The sequence below is a fragment of the Colletotrichum fioriniae genome (assembly GCF_027942845.1).
Source record: "Colletotrichum fioriniae strain IMI 355084 chromosome Unknown scaffold_18, whole genome shotgun sequence".
NCBI lineage: Eukaryota > Fungi > Ascomycota > Sordariomycetes > Glomerellales > Glomerellaceae > Colletotrichum > Colletotrichum fioriniae.
The window spans coordinates 129,410-152,121 of record NW_027076854.1 but is presented as its reverse complement, the minus strand read 5'-3'; the positions used below and the strand labels follow the sequence as shown (position 1 = coordinate 152,121).

The 22,712-nt window shown below is 50.9% G+C and overlaps 5 protein-coding genes across 5 annotated transcripts; 3 read left to right on the top strand and 2 right to left on the bottom strand.

Annotated features, from left to right (window-relative positions):
• Positions 1-1,279: 1,279 nt before the first annotated feature.
• N0V96_011527 (uncharacterized protein) lies at positions 1,280-2,610 on the bottom strand (the record flags this gene model as incomplete). The annotated part of the gene is made up of 3 exons (XM_065759302.1): positions 1,280-1,689; positions 1,776-2,400; positions 2,560-2,610. 3 exons carry the CDS (start codon positions 2,608-2,610, stop codon positions 1,280-1,282), a joined length of 1,086 nt encoding a protein of 361 aa, XP_065612024.1.
• A 2,938-nt stretch (positions 2,611-5,548) lies between these two features.
• N0V96_011526 (uncharacterized protein) lies at positions 5,549-6,574 on the top strand (the record flags this gene model as incomplete). Its single annotated transcript, XM_053193546.2, has 3 exons — positions 5,549-5,696; positions 5,756-6,004; positions 6,063-6,574. The coding sequence occupies 3 exons, from the start codon at positions 5,549-5,551 to the stop codon at positions 6,572-6,574; spliced, it is 909 nt and encodes a 302-aa protein (XP_053048864.2).
• Positions 6,575-13,132: 6,558 nt separating this feature from the next.
• N0V96_011525 (uncharacterized protein) lies at positions 13,133-15,959 on the top strand (the record flags this gene model as incomplete). The annotated part of the gene is made up of 2 exons (XM_053193544.2): positions 13,133-13,435; positions 13,500-15,959. The coding sequence occupies 2 exons, from the start codon at positions 13,133-13,135 to the stop codon at positions 15,957-15,959; spliced, it is 2,763 nt and encodes a 920-aa protein (XP_053048862.2).
• A 33-nt stretch (positions 15,960-15,992) lies between these two features.
• N0V96_011524 (uncharacterized protein) lies at positions 15,993-17,854 on the top strand (the record flags this gene model as incomplete). Its single annotated transcript, XM_065759301.1, has 2 exons — positions 15,993-16,704; positions 16,890-17,854. The coding sequence occupies 2 exons, from the start codon at positions 15,993-15,995 to the stop codon at positions 17,852-17,854; spliced, it is 1,677 nt and encodes a 558-aa protein (XP_065612023.1).
• Positions 17,855-18,070: 216 nt separating this feature from the next.
• Positions 18,071-20,097, bottom strand: N0V96_011523 (uncharacterized protein; the record flags this gene model as incomplete). The annotated part of the gene is made up of 3 exons (XM_053193542.1): positions 18,071-18,257; positions 18,311-19,677; positions 19,738-20,097. The coding sequence occupies 3 exons, from the start codon at positions 20,095-20,097 to the stop codon at positions 18,071-18,073; spliced, it is 1,914 nt and encodes a 637-aa protein (XP_053048860.1).
• Positions 20,098-22,712: the final 2,615 nt, after the last annotated feature.

Here is a 22,712-nt window from a genome sequence, read left to right as displayed (position 1 = left end):
TATCATTGTCGAAGGAGAGAGCCTGCGGGGAGATGTCGATCGAGGGGCGTGGGTGTTGAGACCGGATCCCAATACTAACCTCATCGCGCAGAGGTCGTTCATTCCTGTTGTCAATCATCAGTTTGGTCTCCGACAGAGTGTGGAGGAAGAGAATGGGGCGGCAGGAGACTCGCTCTGGATGGCCTCCGGAGTGTTTGCTGTTAGTGCCACAGCCGGGCTTGAGGTGGAAAAGATTAAAGCCTTGTGGGAAAGGAGGCTCCGGGTGTCTCTCAACCAGGAAGAAGGCGGTAGATGGACGGTCCAAATTCTTGAAGATTGAGCGGCTTTAGTCACCACTAGACTAATAGCAACTGTGGGATCTAGTTCCAGAGGGAATGACAAATTCTCTGCCGATATCATAGCGACAGGATCGAGAGGAATCCATTCCGCATTCGCAATAAGGAGGTTGTCGCACTGACTAAGAGTCATGCTACTGAAAGTGCCAAGTCAATACCATGACTCCGCCACTCAACAATCACTGCATGTCCTGGTGAGTGCGTGTTCTCAAAAGTACTGTGGCGTTTAGCCAAGTAATCAATGTAACATTACAGAATTACGGCGCAGCCTATGGGCTACGGGCGTTTTAGGCCAAGAACCTGTGAGATATCCCTGTGGACTACGGATTCATATGTTATTTTCTCTCCTTTCATTCGTGGTCAAACATCTGTCACGGGGCGAAGCTTGTCGCGGTCAACACGTAATTCGAGCAGTAACAAGCAAAGCTGAGTCTATCGTGTGTGCCACTTACACGACTCGAGAGCTATACGCGGAGCGAGACTGATGCCGTCATCCGGAACGGACGGCCCGCGCAGATCACCAGAAAAGTTTCTACATATTGAATTTAGTGTTCATCGCACCTAGATAGATGACAAAACGTCGACAAGTCACAAACCTTGGGCCTCGCTTTACTCCGTACAAGGTTTCAACCAAGTTCCCCTCCTAGGCCCCGGTTTCTCCCACCTTCAAAATCCCCGCCAAAGCCGTGAACTCCAAATAACCTTTTCGCTCTCCGCGCCTGTCCGCGCTTGTCCGCGCATCCGCCGTTTCCGGCTGCCCTGGCCACGTCCTCCGGTCCAAATCCAATAACGCCCCGGACCTTTTTAGCGAGAGATGATATCGGCTCTCTGTCGAGTGACTGCTGTGCATGAAAATATTTCCATTGCGAGAGGTCTAAGCATCTCGCTAACATCTGTAGCGTGCGTGAAGTGAAAAAATAAAGGAAAGAAGAATTAAACATGGACTAGAGAACGACTGGCATGGCATGTGCCATACGGTCTAGTTGTACTTCGTAGCCGCCAACTCCTATAATTTCCACGGGCCAAGCCACCAAGTCTGCCCATGGAGTCGCAGTCAAGTGCTGCGAGATGAGCGAGATCAAAGATCGGGCCCATCCGTTCAGGAACCAGCAGAACGGCTCTGCCATGTGGACGATGACGCAGTAGTGCGCCAACACCACCATAGCCGCCGGATGACGCCGACGTAACATGTCCAAGTAGTCGCTGGTCATGAGAATGGGCCAGAGGAACACGGCACGAAACTCGATCGGCGCCGACATGGCGTTGAAGGTAGAGACCTTGGCGATGCACTCGCTCAAGGCAATCACCGCGTTGGTGATGGCATATTTCCCCTCGTGCTCGACGAGACCAATCTCTGCGAGCTGGGAGCTCAGGCGAGGGAGCCGTTCGAAGAGTGGTTGTAGAGTAGCCTCCACGGTGGACGGTGTGGTATCGCCGGACCCGCGAATAAAGATTTCTCGCAGTGGACCTTGCGCAGATCCTCGTCGGAGGCGCGTAGGATCATGCTCATGCCGTCGGTGAGGGTGAAGATGTCGAGCATACTATCGATCGGGGAGAAGGAAGGATTGTATTTCTCGTAGCTCGGATAGGTAGCGAAGGCGCTCAAGGTAAGGAAGATGGAGGAGGCGAAGAGGGCGTGACAGTTCGTCGAGGAGATTGTGCCCAGGAGAGTCCCTCTCATCCCATTGATGGCGTCATTCTGGTGCTGGGCAGCCTGCATGAGGTAGGCATGGCGGCAGTCTGGTTGAAGATAGGCCAAGTGGTATGCCGAGAAGGCGAGGATTTGGTGGAGGAGGAACGGATAGGAGAGAGCCTCCCTCGGGACATCGTACTGAAGAGTCTTCTGAGCCAAGGAGGAGTGCGAAAAGGTTCGATAGGACACCGAAGTATAATGATGCATAAGCTCGAGATCAGAAATCCATCCGCTAGCCGTCTCGGTCTTGTTGAGATCGGTTAGGAACCTCGAAAAGTAAGGAAACGGATCTGACTGCGACGAAGGCGGAGTTTGGCCTCCTCCGCCGGAGCTGGACGCGCTCTGTTGGCCCCCGAGTGATCCGGCGGCAGACTGTGGCGAGAGAGAAAGCTGGAGACTGCGCGCTTGACCGGCGTCTCAGTGCCGATGCCGAGCCCTAAGAAACCCCAAAGGCGCGTTAGTTTGCGAAAACGAGGTCCTCTCCAACACCAACAAGGCTGGTGAGGGGATGGGTTAGGGGAGGAAGCTTACGCGCGAGCCCGACCTCTTGGTACGTTGCCCTGCTGGCGGCAGCTGAGCCATGGTCTGAGAGGACGCGCCTGTTGGCGCTCCCGCATTTTCGAGACTACATGGCAAGCCGTGGCGTACACAAGCGCTGCAAGGCTTGTTCTCGTCACACTGCGTGGGGTTCATACTCGTTAGTCTCGGCCGAATGCACATAGCGCAGTGTTGAACATGATCGAAGGGAGAGGGTAGATGAAGATCTAAACACCTCATCACTGGGACTTGCACTCTGATGACATACTTTGACTCTTCTCTCCTTGCATCTTAAGCATCCATTGCGTGATTTCCTGTAGCCCAGGCGCTTCATTGTGATGTTGTGGCTTCTGCTGCAGAGGATTCAAGACCAAAGAAACACATCGAGGACTGATAGAGCAAGCACCCGAGAACGAAGACGGTAACGAGGTAAGGGGGAACAAGGTCCAGTAAATAAGGACGAGCCGGTGGGGTGTGGTATCTTTGCGAATCGAAGTGTGTTCCCTCTGTTTATACAGAACAGGCCGAGAAAAGCGCTGCAGTCGGCGACCCGCGGCCAAGTTGTGGGAAGTTATTCTTATGTTGAGCCTTGTCGAACGTTGTAGCGCATCCCGGCCGAGCAAGCCTAGGGCCGATGTGGCTGTCGACGGTTGCGCCCAGGATTTTCGTCCGATCTAAGGTGGCCGGGGTATTGGGGACAGGACAAGGGAAGGGGAAAACGGATACAATCAGGCACGAATAACGCGGTACTGACGCATCAATGTCTTCTGAAGAGCGAAGCAGCGGTACGTTTCTATGTATCTGTAGATATGGATAGAATATCTGCGGGAATGCCAAGACTCGAGTCTGCCCTTTGCACAGCTTTGAACATCAACAATCAAAGTCAACCCCGCCGGGACTAGGGTCCAGCTGGTGTTTAGCCCAGTTACAGGATGTGTAGTGCGAAGGAGAACAAGGTAGAGGGATGTTTAAGAATCTTCGAGGGCAAAAATGGAAAGAGAAAGAAAAAAGAATGGAGAAGAGTGAAGCTTACTAGGTTCCTTGGTATCTTCGCGGTGTTTAGGGGGGGAGAAAGTGACGGTGTCAGCGATGCGGAACTGAGTCGTGCCAAGACCTCCGGCGTGCGGGCGGAGATACCGCACCCTGGCCCCAGTTTACCGTACGGATACAGTAAACGTGTGAATATTTCCCCAAGAAGAAAAAAGAAGTTGTGTATGTACATGTGTCTGCGGGAGGAGCGGCGGTTGCAGTCGGTACGGGCTAAGCCTTGTGTGCATGCGTCAGTGTGGGGGATGCCCATCCATCACACACTTGACATCACTCTAGAGTTAGTCGATCGGCCTTCACAATACCTAGTGTACCGTCTCCAACGTGGCAGTCCCAGGCGCATTGACAGCCTTGCATGGGCTGGCTGAGAATAGAACCAGTGAAACGGCGTCTTTGGGATGTGCGACCGGCGACGGATTGGGACGAAAGGTCCACGGACGTTGGAGAGGGAGGGGACGATGGGGACCCAAAGAAAGGGTGATAGGTTGGGGACTCAAAGGCAACGGGAAGAATAGACGCGAATCGCCAAGACTTTTGGTGAGAGGTTGTGTGTCTGGTAGAAAGCTTTTTATGAATCCCTTCACTCAGTGAAAACACCTTGGTTGAACGAGCCAAGGCCTGTTGTCGTCAGTTGACACTCTTATCCATCCTCGCCAAGGCCCGGCTCAGCCTAACGAGTACATGTAGCATCTAAGCCTCAATCTTGCGTCGCCGGATCGCCGGCCTCTTCCAAGGTTCCATTCCCCTTCCCGCGCCGCCCATAAGTTGCAACATTTAGAGTTCTCAGGTCCTTCAGGCTTCAGCAGACGCCGTAAAAAGTCTCAAGTCGGCGGAGGCCAGCCAAGATGGGCAAGAATGAGATGGAGAAAAGTGACAGGGAAACATCGGGCTACGGCAGGGTCTTGGCAGATATTCTGGTGCGTGCTGTGCCTCCCGTGGAATCCGTGGGTATTGGTTAACGAGGGGAGAAAAGCCACTACCGCGCCGCGGTCCATCTCCTTCAGATGAAGACAACCCCGGGCCAGTCGCCGGCCGTACAGACCAGTCGGCGATTGGCTTGGCGAGGGTCGCCGACCAATTGTTATGGAGTCCGAAAACGAGGCTTCTCCACGCCTTTAACTGGGATCATGTCTCGTACGTCGTCGGGGAAAGACTTCTACTATCCCCCCTTAACCCAATCATGCCTTGTATCGATCTGATTATTTCAGTTAGGGGCGCTGATGCGATCTCACTCTAGGCCTAACTCTGACTAGCACAACATACTGACTTTCTGGTGATGAGGTCCCCTGAACCGACGCCGCAAGCTGCAACACCTGTCAATCTACGGATACTCGGCGCTAATGGCACAAGCCTCTTCAATGTAATCTGACTAGACTCTATGCAAATTCTTACAGAAGACTCATAGCTGATAGAAAAACGGGGTTTCGTAAAGAACACGTGCCTACCGGGGAGACTACGTCTTCCGAGCGACATAGAAAGTCCGGTGCTTACATGACTAATAGTATCAAACCCGGTGGTGTGCTTGTCACGAAACCCGTCGCTGGCGACGTGACGAGGCTGATAGCACAGCTCCCCTCGTTTTCTCTTCTCGTTCTCGTTTCAGGGTTCGTATATCGTATTCTACGTATGAGGCACCGTTCGAGGCGAAGCAGAGATAGCTTCATTTTTTCGTCAGCTTCAAGATTTGTAGATGTAGCGATAGGAGAAGCGAAAATAAACCAGCAACGGATTTGGGTTTTCCAAAATGGCAAATTTGGTGCTTAAAGACGTGCCAATCTCATCTAGGATTAGGGGGCACGAAGAAGAAACAACCTCATCAATCATAACAAGTCTTACTCTACTGCAATCATCGAAGACTTCATTAATCTTCGCCTCTGAAAGTCTTCGAAACCTTCATCTTCAAGTTGAAAGATCTCGCCTTCGCACAGATCACAAAATGGCCAACGACTACTACAAGTACAACCCTTCGCTTCCTGCGGCAATCATCTTTACAGTCTGCTTTGGTCTGTCCACAATTGGACATGCCTTTCAGATTGTGAAGACGCGAACATGGTACTTCATCCCATTCTTCATCGGTTGCCTTGGTAAGAACTTTGAAGTACACCCCTGCCTTTAGGCATCACTAATATGTACGACTCTGCAGTTGAGATCATTGGTTATGCTGGACGCGCGATCAATGCTACCGAGACCCCTAATTGGTCAAGAGGTCCATACATCATCCAAGCTCTCCTCTTGCTTCTTGGACCTCCTTTCTATGCAGCATCGATCTATATGATCTTCGGACGATTGATCACACTGCTTGATGCCGAGAAACATTCACTCATTCGAGTCAAGTGGATTACCAAGCTGTTTCTCCTTGGAGACATCATATCGATTGCCGCTCAAGCTATTGGTGAGAGATGGAGACTGCCATGATGTATGAAACCTCAACGGCTAATAATTTCTTCAAGGTGGCGGCTCTCTTGCGGGTGCTGATACAAAGGCGCAGAGGGATCGCGGGCAAATGATCATCATCATCGGCTTGGCCATTCAGATTGCTTTTTTCGGGTTCTTCATGATTGTCACCGCCTTGTTCCACTACCGTATCAAGCGTGAACCCACCTCGAGGAGCTTGTCGGTCTCGACTCCTTGGCCAAAGCTACTGATGGTTCTCTATGGAACAAGCTTGCTCATCATGGTCCGATCCCTCTTCCGAGTTATCGAGTATGTCATGGGGGAAGATGGGGAACTCCAGTCAAAGGAGGTGTACCTTTACATCTTTGATGCCCTTTTGATGCTGATTGTGTCGGGGGTTTTCAACTGGTTCCACCCTTCCCGGATTATTAACAAGTCACATGGCGAGATCGTTCCCAATTCGGACTCCGAGAATCAGCTTGGTAGCTATCCTATGGATTACCGAGGGGGCGTGCGCAACGACAATGTTTCTCACACAACCGAGACAAGCCACTACTTGCGCAAGTAAGGCTTCTTCTAATCATCAAACGCATTAGAACTCTACTTCTGCGAACTGATGAGTTTCATCAGATTGGCTTCACGAGAAATGTAACGGGGTCAATGGTGGGTGGAAACACCCTCGTGGTCATGATGGGTTGGGGGAGTTTCATACCTAGACAGAGCTGAGATTTCTGAGGAAGGGAGTTGCTTGGTTTCATTTTGTTTCCGCATCGTTGAAGTCGTTCTAGTCACACGTAATTTCGAGAGATATACATAGAGATTTCGTGCTAGCTAGAGTATGTAGTACAGAAGGATCTGCATCTACCTTGCTAATCTTACACCCAACTTATTTCATGATGCAATTGTTGAGTGATGTGACAAGAAATCCCCGATTTACCCAAATTTTAGGAAGGAGTCTTACTCCACCTGTTTCTTGGGGGCAATCAACATGGGATGACGGTCTGGACCGCTTCGGGCCAATGCCGGTGGCAGCTGTTGGACATGGAATGGTGAACTTTGCTCTCTCGGAGCAATATGGAAAAGAGCTCGATTATCCCCGACTTGGCATGTCAGCTTCCGACAGCTGTTTGGAGACAATGGACGTCGGACTACATACTGGGCCCTGTGGGTGACTTGGCGTGCCAAGTACAATCAAAGCTGCAAGAGACCACGGCTGTTGCGGTTGTTGCTTCACCTAGATCGACAGCTGATCACTCTGCGTCACGAAGCTTCTCGCGTGCTCATAGCTTCTGGGATCATAGCTTCTCACGGCTTGGCCGACAGCTTGTTTTTGAGAAAGCTGAAATTATAGTTGAGAAAGCTACTTGCGATCTGCCGAGTTATTAGCCCAATTATACGTCTGGCCTCCTTTGGTATCCCGTCAGTCTCAAGGATGAACCTATCACGGAAGCAGACTCTGACGTTTCTTGGTATCCTACGAAGCTGCCAATGAAACGTTAGACCTGACAGCTTTCTCGTCATGTTCTTCCGCGTAAAACTACCAACTCAGCATCGCTTATTTATTAATAGTAGTCAGTACTGCGAGGGCATTCGGAACGGGCCGTTAAGCTTTCCAAGGTGAAACAACCAACGGGGTAGACCCTAGAACGACGTTGAATGCCTGAAAGGCCAAGCCCCCGAATAACCTAATTCCTTTGCTGGCCTCACACCAAGACAGGGTGGCTAATGTTGCCCGAGACCTTGAGAATGGAGACGAACCATGTTGGTGGGATGAGGCTACTCTGTATGTACTGTAGAGTAGGATGCATTCGGGCATCAATAAGACACCGTCCGGACGTGATTTCCGCTCCGTCGGAACCGATTGCAACGGAGCTCCAACTCTACTGTGCGCTCCCCGTGTACCCACCCTTCATCGGCACAACTGGGCCGGGAAACTGGCACACGGAACGTGGCGCAGGACTGACAGCTCTGACCAAGGGCCCCTTGCTGCGCTGGATTCCGCCTTGAAGAGCACTTGAAAGTCGCCGCCCCCAAATTTGCCAAGACTTGCCATCTATCTAATTTTACACCAAAATGTTTGATTTCCCCGCAACTGAGCGAGTAAGATTAATACCAAGCTTGCCTCTTCATCACATGAAGCCAACCTCCGCCGATTGTCACATCACGATGTCTTGGCATTTTTGATGCTTCTTGGCCCTCGCGCCGATTTCCCGATCAACTGCGAAAGGTAAAGAGGCGCTTGGCTTGGCGCACGCCACTTCGTTGAATTTTGCCTTTTCATGGGCTCAACCAAAGCTACAATCGCGGCTATTATCAGTCTTTCTAGGCGCTGTTTCGATTATCGTGGAAAGTTGCTGCCAAGGCCATTTTGACTTGGCCACGCCAGGCCTTCAATCACAACTCACAACCTGGCAATTGACCTAGGCTGTTGGAGTCAGCGCATGTAGGTCAGCATCGTCTACGACATGAGATTCTTGGCGACAAAATAAGATATGCTAGCCAAGGCAGATTCTCAACTGAGCCAGACAGCACTACGAGCCTGGTGCCTCGGCGCCGCGTATGCAATATCTCTAGGCGGTCACCAACATGTGAGAGACTCATGTGAGAGCCTCATGCGAGAGCGTCGGGCCACAGCAATGGACATTGATGCCATTCGAGGTCAGCGAACCTGATGTGTCGTCTGCCACGGTAGCGGTCGAAACGCGCTCCTGAGTGGTTGTTGGCATGATGGCTCTTTCGACTGCGAGACTGAGAACGCTCGGGTTTACTGTCTACTGTCGACCGGGAGATCTGCTTCTTGACAATGCCGTAACTCGACTCTAGCAGTCATCTAGCAGATCATTATGCAGCTATAGGCAATGCATTGGAGATACTGAACTTACGGTTGTCCGATGGGCTGTTGACCCTCAACTGGTACCTTGTTGGCAACTTGTCATGCACCAGCACTATGCCGTCAATGACTAATTCAGAGATTTGATCCTTAGATTTTTATATGATTTCACGTCTTAGTTGTTTACGTACAGAACAACGCCTACTTACCTAAAGTATGATAAGGGAAAAAGCGACAGTGGAAGTATTGGAAAACACCAGTCAATGATTGTTCGCTTCGTCCATACCGACAATAGCCTTGCTATTAGTTTGCATATGATCGTGGCAAGACCCGAGTATCTCTTTGCAAGACTGGTATGATCTTCACATCTTAGATTTGGGGTCGAAGTAAAGGATTTCATGAAGTCGCCTTGCCCGATCAGTATGCGTCCGTGTCTGTATAAGACTCGAAGTCAATATGAATGGTATCTGGTTTAGTGAAGCATATTTTTGGATCCTACATCATTGCTAGTCAACTACTATGACCTTGATGAGTCACTTAAAGTGCAGCCAGGAGTAAGGATCTCGGTATTATAGTATATGGTCGACGCTCTAGCTACTATCAGTGCCTGATCGAGTCCGTAGTCTGCGCCAGCTTGCGGATTTGTGGTCCAAGTCAGTCTAAAGTATTCGTAAGGGTTCCCAGGCATTGCACCCAGAATGAGTCAAGAAAAGCATTATCTCAATGAGAATCAACATCTACGGTGTCACATGAACAGTCTTGAGAGCGATTCTGTACGCTTTCCTTAGAGAAGAATTGGTCGTACGCATGGTCAATACCTTGCATCGCTACAACTCAGTCGCTAAGTTGCTGTTTCTTTCACAGTAGTCGTTCTCGTTTTCGTTCTCGTGGTCCGCCATAGCTGCGATCATGCGCGCTTTCAACCATCAAAAGCACGAGGCAGGCCTTGGTCTTTCGTCGGACCGTTATTAGGGTTCCAAGAACATCAAGGAAATTAACTTCGTGCCCTCCGTCGCAAAATGATGAAATTTGAGCTGCGTCTGGAATTCCAACTATAACGGACTCTTCACGATCATATTCTTGAGCCAGCGAAGCCTTTACGACAATGGCTAAAGCACAGTCCACTCGTATTGAGCTGAGGAACAATTAGCAACACCATGGAATGAGCTATAATCTCTAGGACGTAGCAGAGCACTAATGGGCTCTATTTTTGCTCAGTCTCAGTTCCGAACCCATCGGCGAGTCTAAAAATCGAACCTTAACACGATCAGCATGCGCGTCCATCTGCGAGATACTATCCGCAGCTCGTAGCCTCTCCCTAGATTCCGCATCGAGTCCATGGGCTAGCCCTGCCAGTGAACTTCCTCTCCAGGCCGGCAGTCCCAGTCGTCTTGTTTCAATAATCGAAAACAGGCAGAACAAACAACCACCTAATAATGCTACCATTGGAAGAGACAGAAATCCCCAACGTACGCGGATATGAACGACCCATTGCAGTGTCTTGCCCTCCAAAGGCTTCTCTTCCAGAGAGAGATCACGTATATACTTTGTCAACCCAGCCGCTGCTGCCTCAAACATTGCCGTGAAATTCTGGGTTGCTCCTAAGCTTGTGATTACGTTGGGCTGTTGTTGTGGAACCTGAGGGGATCGACGTAGCGGCGGGTATACGAGCTGCTTCTTGCTTAGAGGGCTAGGCCGACGGGCGAACTGATTCGCGAATGCTCCAGTGATGCTTCCAGCAGCGTTTTGTGAGATATTGAATCGCAAGCTGTTTTCTGTGTTCAGACCGGTAGCGCCACGATACTCTTCCGGTGAAATCAACAGTTGGAGGTCGGTTCGGTTGAAGTCTGACTTGTCGTAATTCAAGGTGTAATTTGTGTACTCGTTGTATGCTTTTGAGAGCTGAGATTCGCTAGGGCTCTGGGAGAGGAAAGAATCGAGGTTTCGGTTAGTATAAGAGCCTAGAACAGTCTCTTCTAAAGCACCTTGTTTGATCGTGGTTTGGTACACATTCGCACAGAAATACAGAGCACACTCGTGTGCTACAACGGTCGCGTCCTCCCAGGGCTTCCTGCCTTCTCTGAAGTCGCTGCTGGACTCCATCATTGCGAATGATATTATGAGGGATTTCATGTCGCGGAAGTTGATTGTTTCTATTGGCTGGGTTGTCGCTTTCGCTGTCAATTCTGTACTTATGATCGTCTCATTGTCTTCCCTCAAGGCTGCTACCGCCGCCCCATCAATGTTTGAGATGTTCATTCCGAGCGCCGGGATCTCATACTTGATGTAGCCAGCCGTCACGTTGGGTATCAGATGTATTGAGCCTGACGAGATGAAGCTCACCATTGTAAGACTGTCATCTTCAGCCTTCATCAGGTTGGCTTTTCCGGTCGATTTGACAATGTGCTTTGAGATATCGCTGCATGAGCTGCATGTTGCCAAAGACGTATAAGGGGCCCAGGTGTAGTTGCCTGAGGGGCAAGTGAATGCCACCTTCTGGCTTTCGGCGGAATTGAGACTCGAGAAACCGGCCCACATTGCGGCGAGAGCGCCGAAGTCATACTGGGAAAACATTGAGATGCCAGTAATTGCTTCTCCTGGGAAGTCGGGCACCGTCAGTGCGACCGCAGCTCCTGAGATGCTAATATGAGAGCCGATGTCAAGTCTATCGGTCTTTCCGATCGTTGCCTTAGCGACAGGGTCTGAGAAAGAGATTTCCTCACCCTCGAAGTCGATAATGGCCTGTAAGAATGGCTCGAAGCCCACTAGAATGACTGTCGATAATGCCCCAAGAGCAATCCAGTGTCTAAGGTGAATGATGTGTTATCGTATGCCCTTGGAGGGTTGTCAAATAATCACATCGGACAGGGTGATGTGGCATACCTCAGCTTCGACCACCACAGGAGCCTGACACTTCCCCAGGGACCACGGCTAGCTTCCTCAAAGCGATCAAAGACCATGATTGTATCATCTCGTTTCCTGTACCGATTCCACTTTCCTTGACTGATGGATGCGCTCACAGCGAATGCCAGTGTTGCTCTTGATGTAGCTCCAAGAATTGATACCACGGTGTTGAAGGAGAAATGAAACGACCAAGATGCTACGGGTTTATCGTTATAGAGAGGGAGGAGGATGGCAATAGCTACGAGGGCAGAGATGTTGAGCGAGATTGCGAGAGTCTCGAGTATCCAGTGATACTGACTTGTAGGCAAAATAGTAGTTGCCTTTCTCAAAAGATGTCGGCTGGATGTTTGGCTCGCATGCTCCATCATCGTATTTTGGTCAAGATCTGTGGACGACATCGACTTCAGATGTAAGAGGGGCTTTCTCTTGATGTGAAGCGGGTTTCGCGAGCCGTGAAGCCCATCAGTCGCCTCGTCGCTGATGGATAGCTGCTCTATAGGAGCGTGATATCCTGTAGGCGCATCATCTTGATCCAACTCAAACGAGCCTCTCTGTTGGACTGGTAAAGGTCGGTGATATGTCGACATCGCGTGATCGTGCAAGGACCTAACGTTTCCGCCAACACAATGGCTGAGAGACAATTAAGCTTGAAGAGAATGGGGGTAACAGCTAAATAATAATAGTTGGAGAATGGTGGGAGATCTGCAGGTCTGAAATTAAGACTTAGTTCAAGCCGACTTCTCAGCCACGATGCACACGAGTGACATGTAAGTGCTATGCGCTGTGACGTTTCCCAACAAAGACACACAACATTTATCTGGTTCAATTTGGACAGCGACCACTGGAAAAAGAAAGGCCCGCCCCCAAGGACATAGGTAAAGTAGGTAATCCGCAGTCGTACAAGCAGAGTAAGACGGAAGAGACACCGGCTCGCTTGCGTCAGATCGACAGCCATGTAGGCTGTAGCTAAATTGACTGGCCTCCATTTCGCCCCTGAAGCTGACGTTCCTCAGACATGCCTTGAATCTCTCAGCGCAAAGAGCTTTGGTGGCACTTGGCAAACATGCTGCCTAAATACAATCAGCATCCCACCGTGACCGAATCTGACGACAGACAGGGGCAGTCGACAGAGCTGAACTTCCGCGTCCTTCCTGGCGGCCAATAACGTGGATGCTTGCAGACAGGGGTCATCGGGAAATGGATGGCAGAGTGGCATCGTAAGCGCTAATGATATGCAGCTAGAGTATGGGTTTACGAATTTACTTTTTCGCTCCCTATAGTCACTTGATTCTATATGGTGCTGACTTCTTAAATTGGTGGACGGCTATCCTCCTCATGTTTTAAACCAATTGCACATGTCCTCTATTGTTTCGAGTAATTACAGAGGTCACAATGACGGCCGCGACAGAAAAGACCACGGTAGTCGTCCTCGCGACAGCCGAGAAGAACACCGCCGACGATGAAGTCAGTCAGATATGGCTCGAAGTACAGAACAGAGTCATTCGCATGGCAGGAGGAGACCCATCGAAGATTGACAAGCAGCTTGACATTGATGGAGTAATGCGATATTTGGAACAGACTCAGGCAGCGGATCAAAAAGCAGCCGACAAACATGGCACCGTCAAGAAAGCGTTCAACAGAACTTTGAATTGTATCTCGAAAGTTGGAGGTATCATTGCTGATGGCGCTTCATATGTAAGATTCTCTACTATTATGAGACTGAGAGGATTCGTGCTAATTGACGGCTCTTTTTATTTAGGCCTTCGCCCCGGCAAACACCTGTTTCAACGCCCTCACGTTTGTGATTGGGGCATGGCAGTCATACTCGGCGGTTTTCGAAAGTCTCGCGGAACTGCTTGAGAAGTGTGCCCAGTTTCTCGAGCGTCTGCCATACTATGATGGAATGGATGCTTCTCTGAGAAAAGTGGCTTGCTGTCAACTCAAACTTTTCATCGACGTTTGCGATCGCACTCTTCAGCTCAAGCCGAAAAGACGCAAGATCGAGATGTTTTTCCGCCAACTTTTCCTGGATGACGATTTCATCAAGGACCTTCTCGGTCAGATGGAGAACTTGACCGCTAGAGAGCATAGACTCGTTTCTGCTCAATCGCTCAAAGCTGGCCAAGACGCTGCCAAAGCTTCGAAAGAGAGTGTAGTCAAACTTGACACTCTCATTGAGAGCAGTGTGGCGCAGAAGCAAGACAAGTTAGACCAACATTTCAAAAGCAAGGTTCAAGAAGTTTTCTTCGGCAAAAACGCAAAAGACTTCGACACGTGGGATGCCGCGTTACGCAAGAACAAGAGCTTGCTTCTCAATGGCACTGGGGAATGGTTGGACGATGATGCTCTATTCACCTCGTGGATGACGGGCAGCAACGAAGCGAGTCCGATCCTCGGGATTGAGGGTGGGGAGGGCTCTGGGAAAACCCTTTTGGCAACTCATATCATTAGTCGACTACAGAAATACAGACAGTCGAATAATTCGAAGAGCAGGTCGGCAATTGCGTACTACTTTCTCGAGGAAGATTCCAAGGACAACTCCAAGGCCACATTCAAGAAAAAGCATGTCGCCGAAGTGGTGTCGAAAAGTGTCCTATGGCAGTTGGCTCAGATGGAGCTTCCGTACCTCAAGTCCATTGCTGGAATCTGCGACAAGGTGAATAGCGAGGATCCATCGGACATCTGGAACAAACTATTGCTAGATAACGAAGACCGCCCGGGCATCGAGAGCACGTTCTTCATCGTCATAGATGGACTTGGCGACAACATCGATGGGCTCGCTGGTCTTTTACAGAGAATTTCAGCTGAATCACCTCGTCTGCGCACGCGTGTGATTGTTACGGGCAACCAACGTACTTTTGACGTGCTTGAGGAAGCGGGAGACATGAGGGTCACCAGAATGAAACTCGGTTTCCGAAACTCCATTGACATTGAGCTATACATCATAGCCAGAATGGACGCAATGGAAACATTGAATGACGCCAGTAGGGCCGGTGTTGCCGAGACTAGAACGATGATTCTATCAAGGCTCACATTTGCGACCTCCGGCGACTATTACATCACGAACTCTGCACTAAGCACCATTGAGGGTGTCGACTCTTTGTCCGAAATTGAACAATGCCTGAACGAAGTTGGCAGCGCCAGACCCAAGCAGATTCTTGCCGACATCAAAAAGCTCAACTTGACGCTGAAGTCAGCCGAGATCGACGAAGTCAATGAAATAATTATATGGGTAAAATGGGCAAGGAGATGGATGTCTCCTCTCCAATTGGAAGCTGCCATCCGATTGAATTTGAATTTGGAGGCTTCCAGTCAGGTCTCCCTCCGATCTTTGGAGTCTAAGATCCGGGAAAAGTATTCTCTGTTATTCAAAATTGAAGAAAACCGGGACGTATCCTTCAGTGCGGAAGAAATAGGCGAGATCATACCTGTGAAGAGGTATCAATCAAGTGGCACAGACTACGGCAGCGAAGAGCAGATCTCACCTGCGGAGATCAAAATCGTCAAACATTACCTATCGACGGTCTGCCCATCAGATGTCTACGATAAATTTGGGTTCGAAGAGTTCTTTTCTCAGAAACTAGAACGCAAGACCAAGTATATCTGCCAGGATCCCGATAACTCTCATCTTATCCTTGCGATGAGGTGCCTGCACGGCATATTGGATGGACGGTCTAACATGACACCTGGAGCAGTCAAGTTCCGAACCTACGCCTCAGATTGGCTGTTCGATCACTTAGAAGAGACTGACCTCTCCCGGGCTGATCGCGATCTCAAAGCACAAGCCGGAGAGCTTTTGGCTCGCCTGTTCACGGAGGAATCTGCCATCAAGACTCTCCTTTCAAGAGACTATGGCCCTGATATGGATGCGCTGTGCGTCATAAGCGATATCTTGATGCCTGGGAACTGGAGAACTTGGGTATTCTCAAACAGGGGCGCAAATCTCATGAGCAAGTGGTCTGACGACTCAATGGTTATGTCAAAGATTCGAGACCGAGAGAATGCACTGAGCACGCTGGGCAATTTCAGTGGAATTGGTGGGACGAGCTGGTACGAAACAGCAGCAAGAGTGATTGTCAAGGAACTGCTCGAGGTAACTCATTATCAAAACACCATGGCCGATGCGTTCAGTTTGCTCTTTGGGCTTGTTAAACGGGTAAGAATTCCCAACCCTATCAGAGATCTCGAGCCAGAAATCACCAGGAAACAAGAGGGCTGACTTTTGCAGTTGGAACAACACGAAAATAATTCCATGGCTGTCACACAGCCCGAAATCGACGACGACGAGGTTTTCCGGCCTACTATGACCGAATTCGACACGGTCGAGACATGGGCGAAGAAAGAACTTGGCGTTGAAGAGAATGATGCACACTGGGAGGCGCAAATGGCGAGGTTGCTATACTACATCGACATGCCGAAATATGAGTGCGAGAAGAGAGCCCGGAGAGCAGTCGAACTTAATCCTGATGATTGGTTCGCCGCTTATAATCTCACCCGCTCATTCGACGAGGATCGTGACGCCGAGGCGATCTCGGTTCTCGAGGAAATTGTTGAGAAACTGTCGAGTCATCCTCCCAGCACATTCAGTCAGCACGATCGGGAGTCATTTTCGGGTGTGCTGGAGACCTTGGGCGATCGTTATTGGAATATGCCCGACAATTCCGGTACAAATAAGGCATTCCATAGTTACCTCCAGGCCTTGGACCAGACTCAGGACCCCGCGGCCGGGAGCTACCGCCAATTCATTGCGAACAAGCTAGGACAACGCAGGGAATGGAAACTCATTATCGAGTTCTGCGAGAAGCTCCATTCATTCACTTTTGGTGGTATGAATCTGGCCAGCAAAATTCTCGGCGATGGAACCGTCTACAATACCCGGGAGTTCTGGTACGCGATGTGGAACGCATGCTACCGTACCGATCGTTGGGATTTGCTCGCGGAGATGTGGAGAGGCACCAACAAAAGTCCAGTGACCTGGAAAGAGACCCGTATTGGAACTCCTATACAAATATGTGGTATGCCATTGGTTTGTTTCGTCGACCTGGCCATGAGGATGAAGGTGTGATGATGCTGGAAGGTATTTTCAAGGAGAACTGTCTTACCGAGCAAGTGCCATTCATGCAATTTGACGTTGCTTCTACTCTCCTAGTCGCCTACAACAACAGAGCTTTCGCCGAAAATACCTCGGCCGATACGAGAAAGATTTACGCCAACAAGACGGAGGGTTTGCTGAAAGGCCTTTATGAAGGCATTGCAACACCCGATCTCTGCCTGTTCCAGCTAGCCCGATTCTTCCACCTAAACGGAGAGCAAGATCGCGCCAGAGACCGTGTTACCATTTTCACAGCCCAGAGACTCGAGATGCTATCCGACGAAGATGTCAGCAATGATTACGATTCGTTCCGCGATCTGGCTCTTTTGTTCATCGCATTTATGGATGAGGCTAACATAGTCGCATGCTGGGAGATGATGGCTGTATCAAGATTCGCTGAACAAAAAGAGTATGAGCGTAAGATGGAACAATGGCGCAAGCAAGAGGAGCGACAGATTCGTCTAGAAAATGCTGCCGCTGCAAAGAGGAATGCCGGCGAGAACATAGAAGCGCCGACAATAGATCAGATGATCGAGGATCTGAAGGTAGAGAGCCCAAGGGAGAGCACAGAAGAGACGGCTGTGGAAGGAGGAGAGAAAGAGACTGGAGAGGGAACAGCAAAGAAGTTGTCGGAGGAAACAGAAGAGGCCGGGATTGAGCCCTGGATCGATATGCCGGAGATGCCCGATAATTCGATCTTCATCTGCTCCGAGCAATGCGGATTCAAGACTCATATTCCCATTGGTATCTGGCTCTGTACAACTTGCATCGTTGGCCCTAGTCTCTGCAACACATGCTACGCAGATATCGGGACCAATGGAGTCAGGGACATAACATGCGGAAAGGACCACAAGTTTTTCCAACTGCCTCCGTGCAGTAGAGCCTCGATCCAGGAGATTCCCGTTGGTCACATTAGGGTTGGCGGAGAGTTTGTTGCATTGGAGGCATGGAAGGCAACGGTGGATGCCAAATACGGGCCCTATGTAGAAAAGATAGCTGAGGCTGACGAGAAAAATAATTAGGAGGAAGAGGAATAAAATGAGGAAGGATGAGCAGGAAGGGTAAGTACAAAATGGGTGGGAAGAAGAGTAGGACAAATACCACGAGGAAGGGGGGAATCTTGTTTCATAGTGCTCAATCTCACGCTGGGCGTTGCTTTGGAGATTTTGAGTTTAGTCTCGTTACACATTACACTAATTCTGGTATCTACGCTATCAAATTCGAACATGATTCTCCCTCTAGCAAACGCCAGTGGGGATGGTGAAACCATCGCGGCGGGCAGAAGAGCTGTAGACAGCATCGGAACCCAGACCACGCTTCGCGAACGCGGTCCAGAGCTCGCACAGGTTGGATCCACCGGTGAGAGCTTTGTCGGCGTCGAGGATGGCGTCACGAGCCTGGATGAAGTTGGGAGAGCAGGGTTGCCTGGTATTGTTAGTGTATTGCCTGAAAGGAGTAGCAATAATGGGGATACGTACAGGGCCATGCCGTCGAGGACGAGCTTCAGGGTCAAGTATTTGCCATCGGTGGGGACACCGTTGGCGTCGAACTCGGGCTTGGGGCCGTCGTTCTTGCCGTGCTTGTCGATGAGGTTCCAGAGGACCTCGTAAAGAGTGGTGGCCCAGGTCTCACCGATGCGGTGGACGCTGGTGAGGCCATTGATGGTGGAGTAGGTGTTGGGGGTGGTGGTCATGGAGGTAGAGTAGAGAACGGTACGGATACCGGCGGGGTTGTTGTAGACCCAGGCGCCCATGGCGTAGTCGGTAGCACGGGTGTCGGTGGGCTTGAGACGGATGGCCGTGGCGAAGAAGTCACCCCAGCCCTCACCCATACCACCGGACTCGACGGCGTTCAGGCAGTTGGAGTTGGCGGGACCACCGGTCAAGCGAGTGGACAGACCGTGGGTGTACTCGTGGATGACGACGCCGGCCTCGAAGCTGCAGTCGCGGCGGGGAGTCGACTGGGTCCAGAGGTACATGCGCATGCGCCCGTTGGTGCCATCGGGGGGAGTGAGGAAGTTGGCATTGTTGGTTCCAGAGCCGTCCTGGGCGAAGAGGACGACAAAGTCGTTACCGGCACCGCCCTTGCCCTGGTTGTTGATCTGGAAGTTACCGGCGGCCTCGGTGAAGCCGAGAGTGTACAGCAGGTCGTGGTAGTGGTTGGCAGTGTAGTAGAGCTGGGCGATGGAGGCATCGATGTAGGCGGACGGGGTGGTCAGGCTGGTGGAGTACTCGTAGTCGAAGTTGTACGAGGTGCTGGTGGGGCGGTAGTTGGTAAGGTAAGCAGTGCCGCCGCTGGGGTTGGACTGAGCAATGCCGTTGTTGCCACGGGTGGTGGTGTAGTTGGCAGAGCCGTCGCTGTGCCAGGTCAAAGGCGAGGCAGAGAGATCCCAGGGGTCGGTGACCAGGACGCGGTCGCCCTCGGTGGGATCGTTGACACCCCACGGGTAGACGCGGTAGTTGGCCAGGTCGGAGACGTAGTCGACAACACCCTGAACCTTGGAACCGGTGGCCGCATCGACGTAGGTCAACAGCCAGTTCTCAGAGATGTCGGTCTCGACACGCCAAGAGAGGGACAGAGTGCCGTCGGCCTGGATGAAGTAGACGAGCTTGGCCTCGGGGTCGGAAACAGCACCAGAGGTTCCCTTGATGGCGTAAACCTCAGTGCCCTCCTTAGCCTCGGCGGTGGCAGAAGCAGCCTCAACGGGGAGCTGAAGAATATCCTTTGCGCCGTTAAGGGCAGCAACGGGGTCCTTGAAGTCACGCTTCGTCAAGGGGCTGGCCTCGGGGAGGTCACCCTTGAAGAAGTTGTTGCCGTAGGAGAAGACCTTTCCATCCTTACCAATCTAGATAGAATATGTCAGTCGAGTGATACTTACAAGCAAAACAAAGGAAGTGTGTCTTACGTTGACGTTGAAGTCGGCATTGTCAATATCAAGCCCGTGAACAGTCTGCTTGAAGTTGACGTGGCCAATGCCGTTGGTACCAACATAGTTGTCACCAACAACACGGAACTCAGCGTTGGGCGCAAGCTTCTTGACGAGCTCGGTGGCGGTGTCGACGTAGTTGGCACGCTTCAGGAGCGCGATGGGCGGGGTCGCCTCCGTCTGAGTAGCGTTGGTGTAAGAGCCAAGCTGGGGAAGACGGAAGGCCTCGATATCGACGCCGCGGCGGCCGATGTTGTGGCTGGTGGCCGGATGGGCAAAGACTTGCGAGGTCGGGCCCAGGAGGCCGATGAGGGCCAGGCTCTTCATGGAGCGATACATGGCGGGCGGTCGAAGGATGAGAGAGGTGCGGGAGAGGAGGGAACGAGGGGCTGGGGACTTGGGAGTGCCTGACGAGCTCCTTTCAAAACATCAGAAATCGAGGGATTCGTGATCGATTTAAGTATCTCATGATGTTTGAGGCCCCGGAGGAGCTACCATTGAACTCGAAGGGGCCGGTCTCCGACTATCCTCTCGTGCCCCTCAACGCAGCCAAGGAGCTTCCTCTTCGGAGGTGCATATTACCGAATGCCCTGCTGCAGAGGCTGAGTTGCAATCAAGCAGTAAGACCAGGCGGGATACGAAATGGGGCCTCATGATCGCTAGCTCGTGGTCAAAAGGATTACTCCGTAAGACAATTGGAGCTCTATCCAGGAGGTTGTTGGCGATACGGGATCCACGATACATGGCGAGCGCGACTCGATATGCTTGCGTGATCCGCCAGTGGTCTAGGGGCCGCATCTCCAATACCAAAGCTCGCGTTTATCGGATCTTTGCGTGAGAGAAGAGGGAAGGTCGTTTTCTTGCCATCCTTGAGACTGGGCAGCGGGAGGGTTACATTAATGCTTCGTTTGCGCCGTTGGCGTCTTGGCGACGGCTTAGCTCGCAGTTGTTTCTTGGCGATATGGGGGATTCGGCACTGGGCAGCAGGTGTTCGGTTTGAATTTCTCCATGCTCTCTGCAAACCAAGAGCGCCACCGCTCTAGAAACGTGTAACGGCGTAGAGAAGACCGAACTTCAAGGGTCCAAGATATTGGATGAACTATTCGTCACTGGAAGTTGGTTAGTAAGCTTCTTTCCCAACGTACAATCCATGCGGCTCAGAGATGGACGTCAAACTATCCGTCACTTAGAGATAAAAAGGAAAGCTTAAGCATAAACCGAGTCGTGGTCATGCACAGCGTTGCACCGCGGAGGGGCTTCCCTCATCGCGTGCCTCTGACAAGCGCGGTGAGCGCGAAGAGCTCTATCACGTAACAAATAAACTCTGCAAATCATCTCGGAGAAAGGCCCCGCAGAGCCCGCAGCGGGATCGATACCTTAAACTGCAGTTCAGTCTGCGCCGCTAGCAGATATTCTCCAGGCAACTAGACCATGGTCCTTTTGTCTGGTCGAGTCAGACTCAATGCCGTCCTTTTTCAGGAACCGCCGTTAATGCGACGCTTAGCGTAGGTAGGTGAGATTGAGAATGGATTAAGAATGAGGGGCACGCGATTTCACCACGACTCTCCGAGTCGCTCGCTATGACCAAAATAACCAAGGCTTGCTGGACTTTTTGTGAGTGGGGGAGGAGGAGGGGACCTGATCCCGGGACCTGTCAGCAATCGAACAATTATGTTGTCATGACAAGACCTCAGCTGCCAACTCTGGTCAATTCTGCATCTCAACGCAGAAGGTCGAAACCGCAAGGCAGACAAAATACATCTTTGAAAAATTGACATGCTGTAACAAAAGAACTTATTCGTCGCGAGGGGTCAACAGGCGCCCATTTGCGAAAATAATTACTACGAATAGAGGAGGTAGTAATCTCAAAGCTTGACTCTTCGCCCGTGTCACTTTCTTAATAGAGGAGCACATGGCCAGAGCTCTCTGCATGCGGGCGGATACGGGAATGGCAAATCGGGCAGATGAAGTGATCATCCCGCCGGCTGAGACATTTCGCCATTCTAGTTCAATCTTTTGTATTTGTACGAGATACGAGATATCCATTATCAACAGACTCGCCTTTCTCAATCCTTCAGACATACCATTTGCTACAGCGTCCAACCCCAAAAGTTGACGGAGCCCAATGAGCCAACTCCTCCCCCCCGGTCCGCGTGATGGTCTCGGCAGATGATGCCTGTATTCCCTGTCAGTATTAGCCGCAGACCTGCCTGTTCGGGGATCGCTCCGCTAGTGCAATGGGACGACCTTATCGATCTGGTCTTCATATCCGGGCGTGCCTTGCATGGACCACCGCTCAAGTTCTCAACCCCCAAATCCCCTATTCCCGCATCTGCGCAGTGAGGCAACTTTCGGCTACCTGACTTGGGCAAGTGGAAAAAAGAGAATGGCAGAGCTATCAGCACACCAGTTGGGGTAAAGACGGCTAATGGCACTTTCTGCTTGAAGAAGGCTACAAGATTCGTAGACTGCCATTCGACTAATGCGGTACCAAGCCATTAGCCAACAGTCGCCAAGAGGCTTGGGCATTCGCTGTTGGAGTGAACCCCATCTCCTTCGAGAAGGCGGTTCGACGTGTCTTGGGCAGACTTAGCCACTCAGCTGAACGATTCGGTCCATGCCGAAGTGATCCATGATGCGTTGATTAAATGACAGCTTGAGTGCAACGTATTGGGGCGGTACGTGAAGTATTGCGATCACAACGACATGGCTTGGCATTGAAGATGAAGCCATCGCGTTCTGATAAGGCACGTTTGTATATGGAAAAAGAAAAATATTGGAGTCTCTAGCAATTGCACAGAATAAGATGAAGCGAACAACTCTAAAAAAAAAAAATTAAAAAAAAAAAACCCCTGACAGACCGCGATAACTCCTGTAATTAGCAAATAACAATCTAACAGAAAGAATGGCAAATCTACATGTATCAAATGGCGCATGGAATCTGGATGAACAAG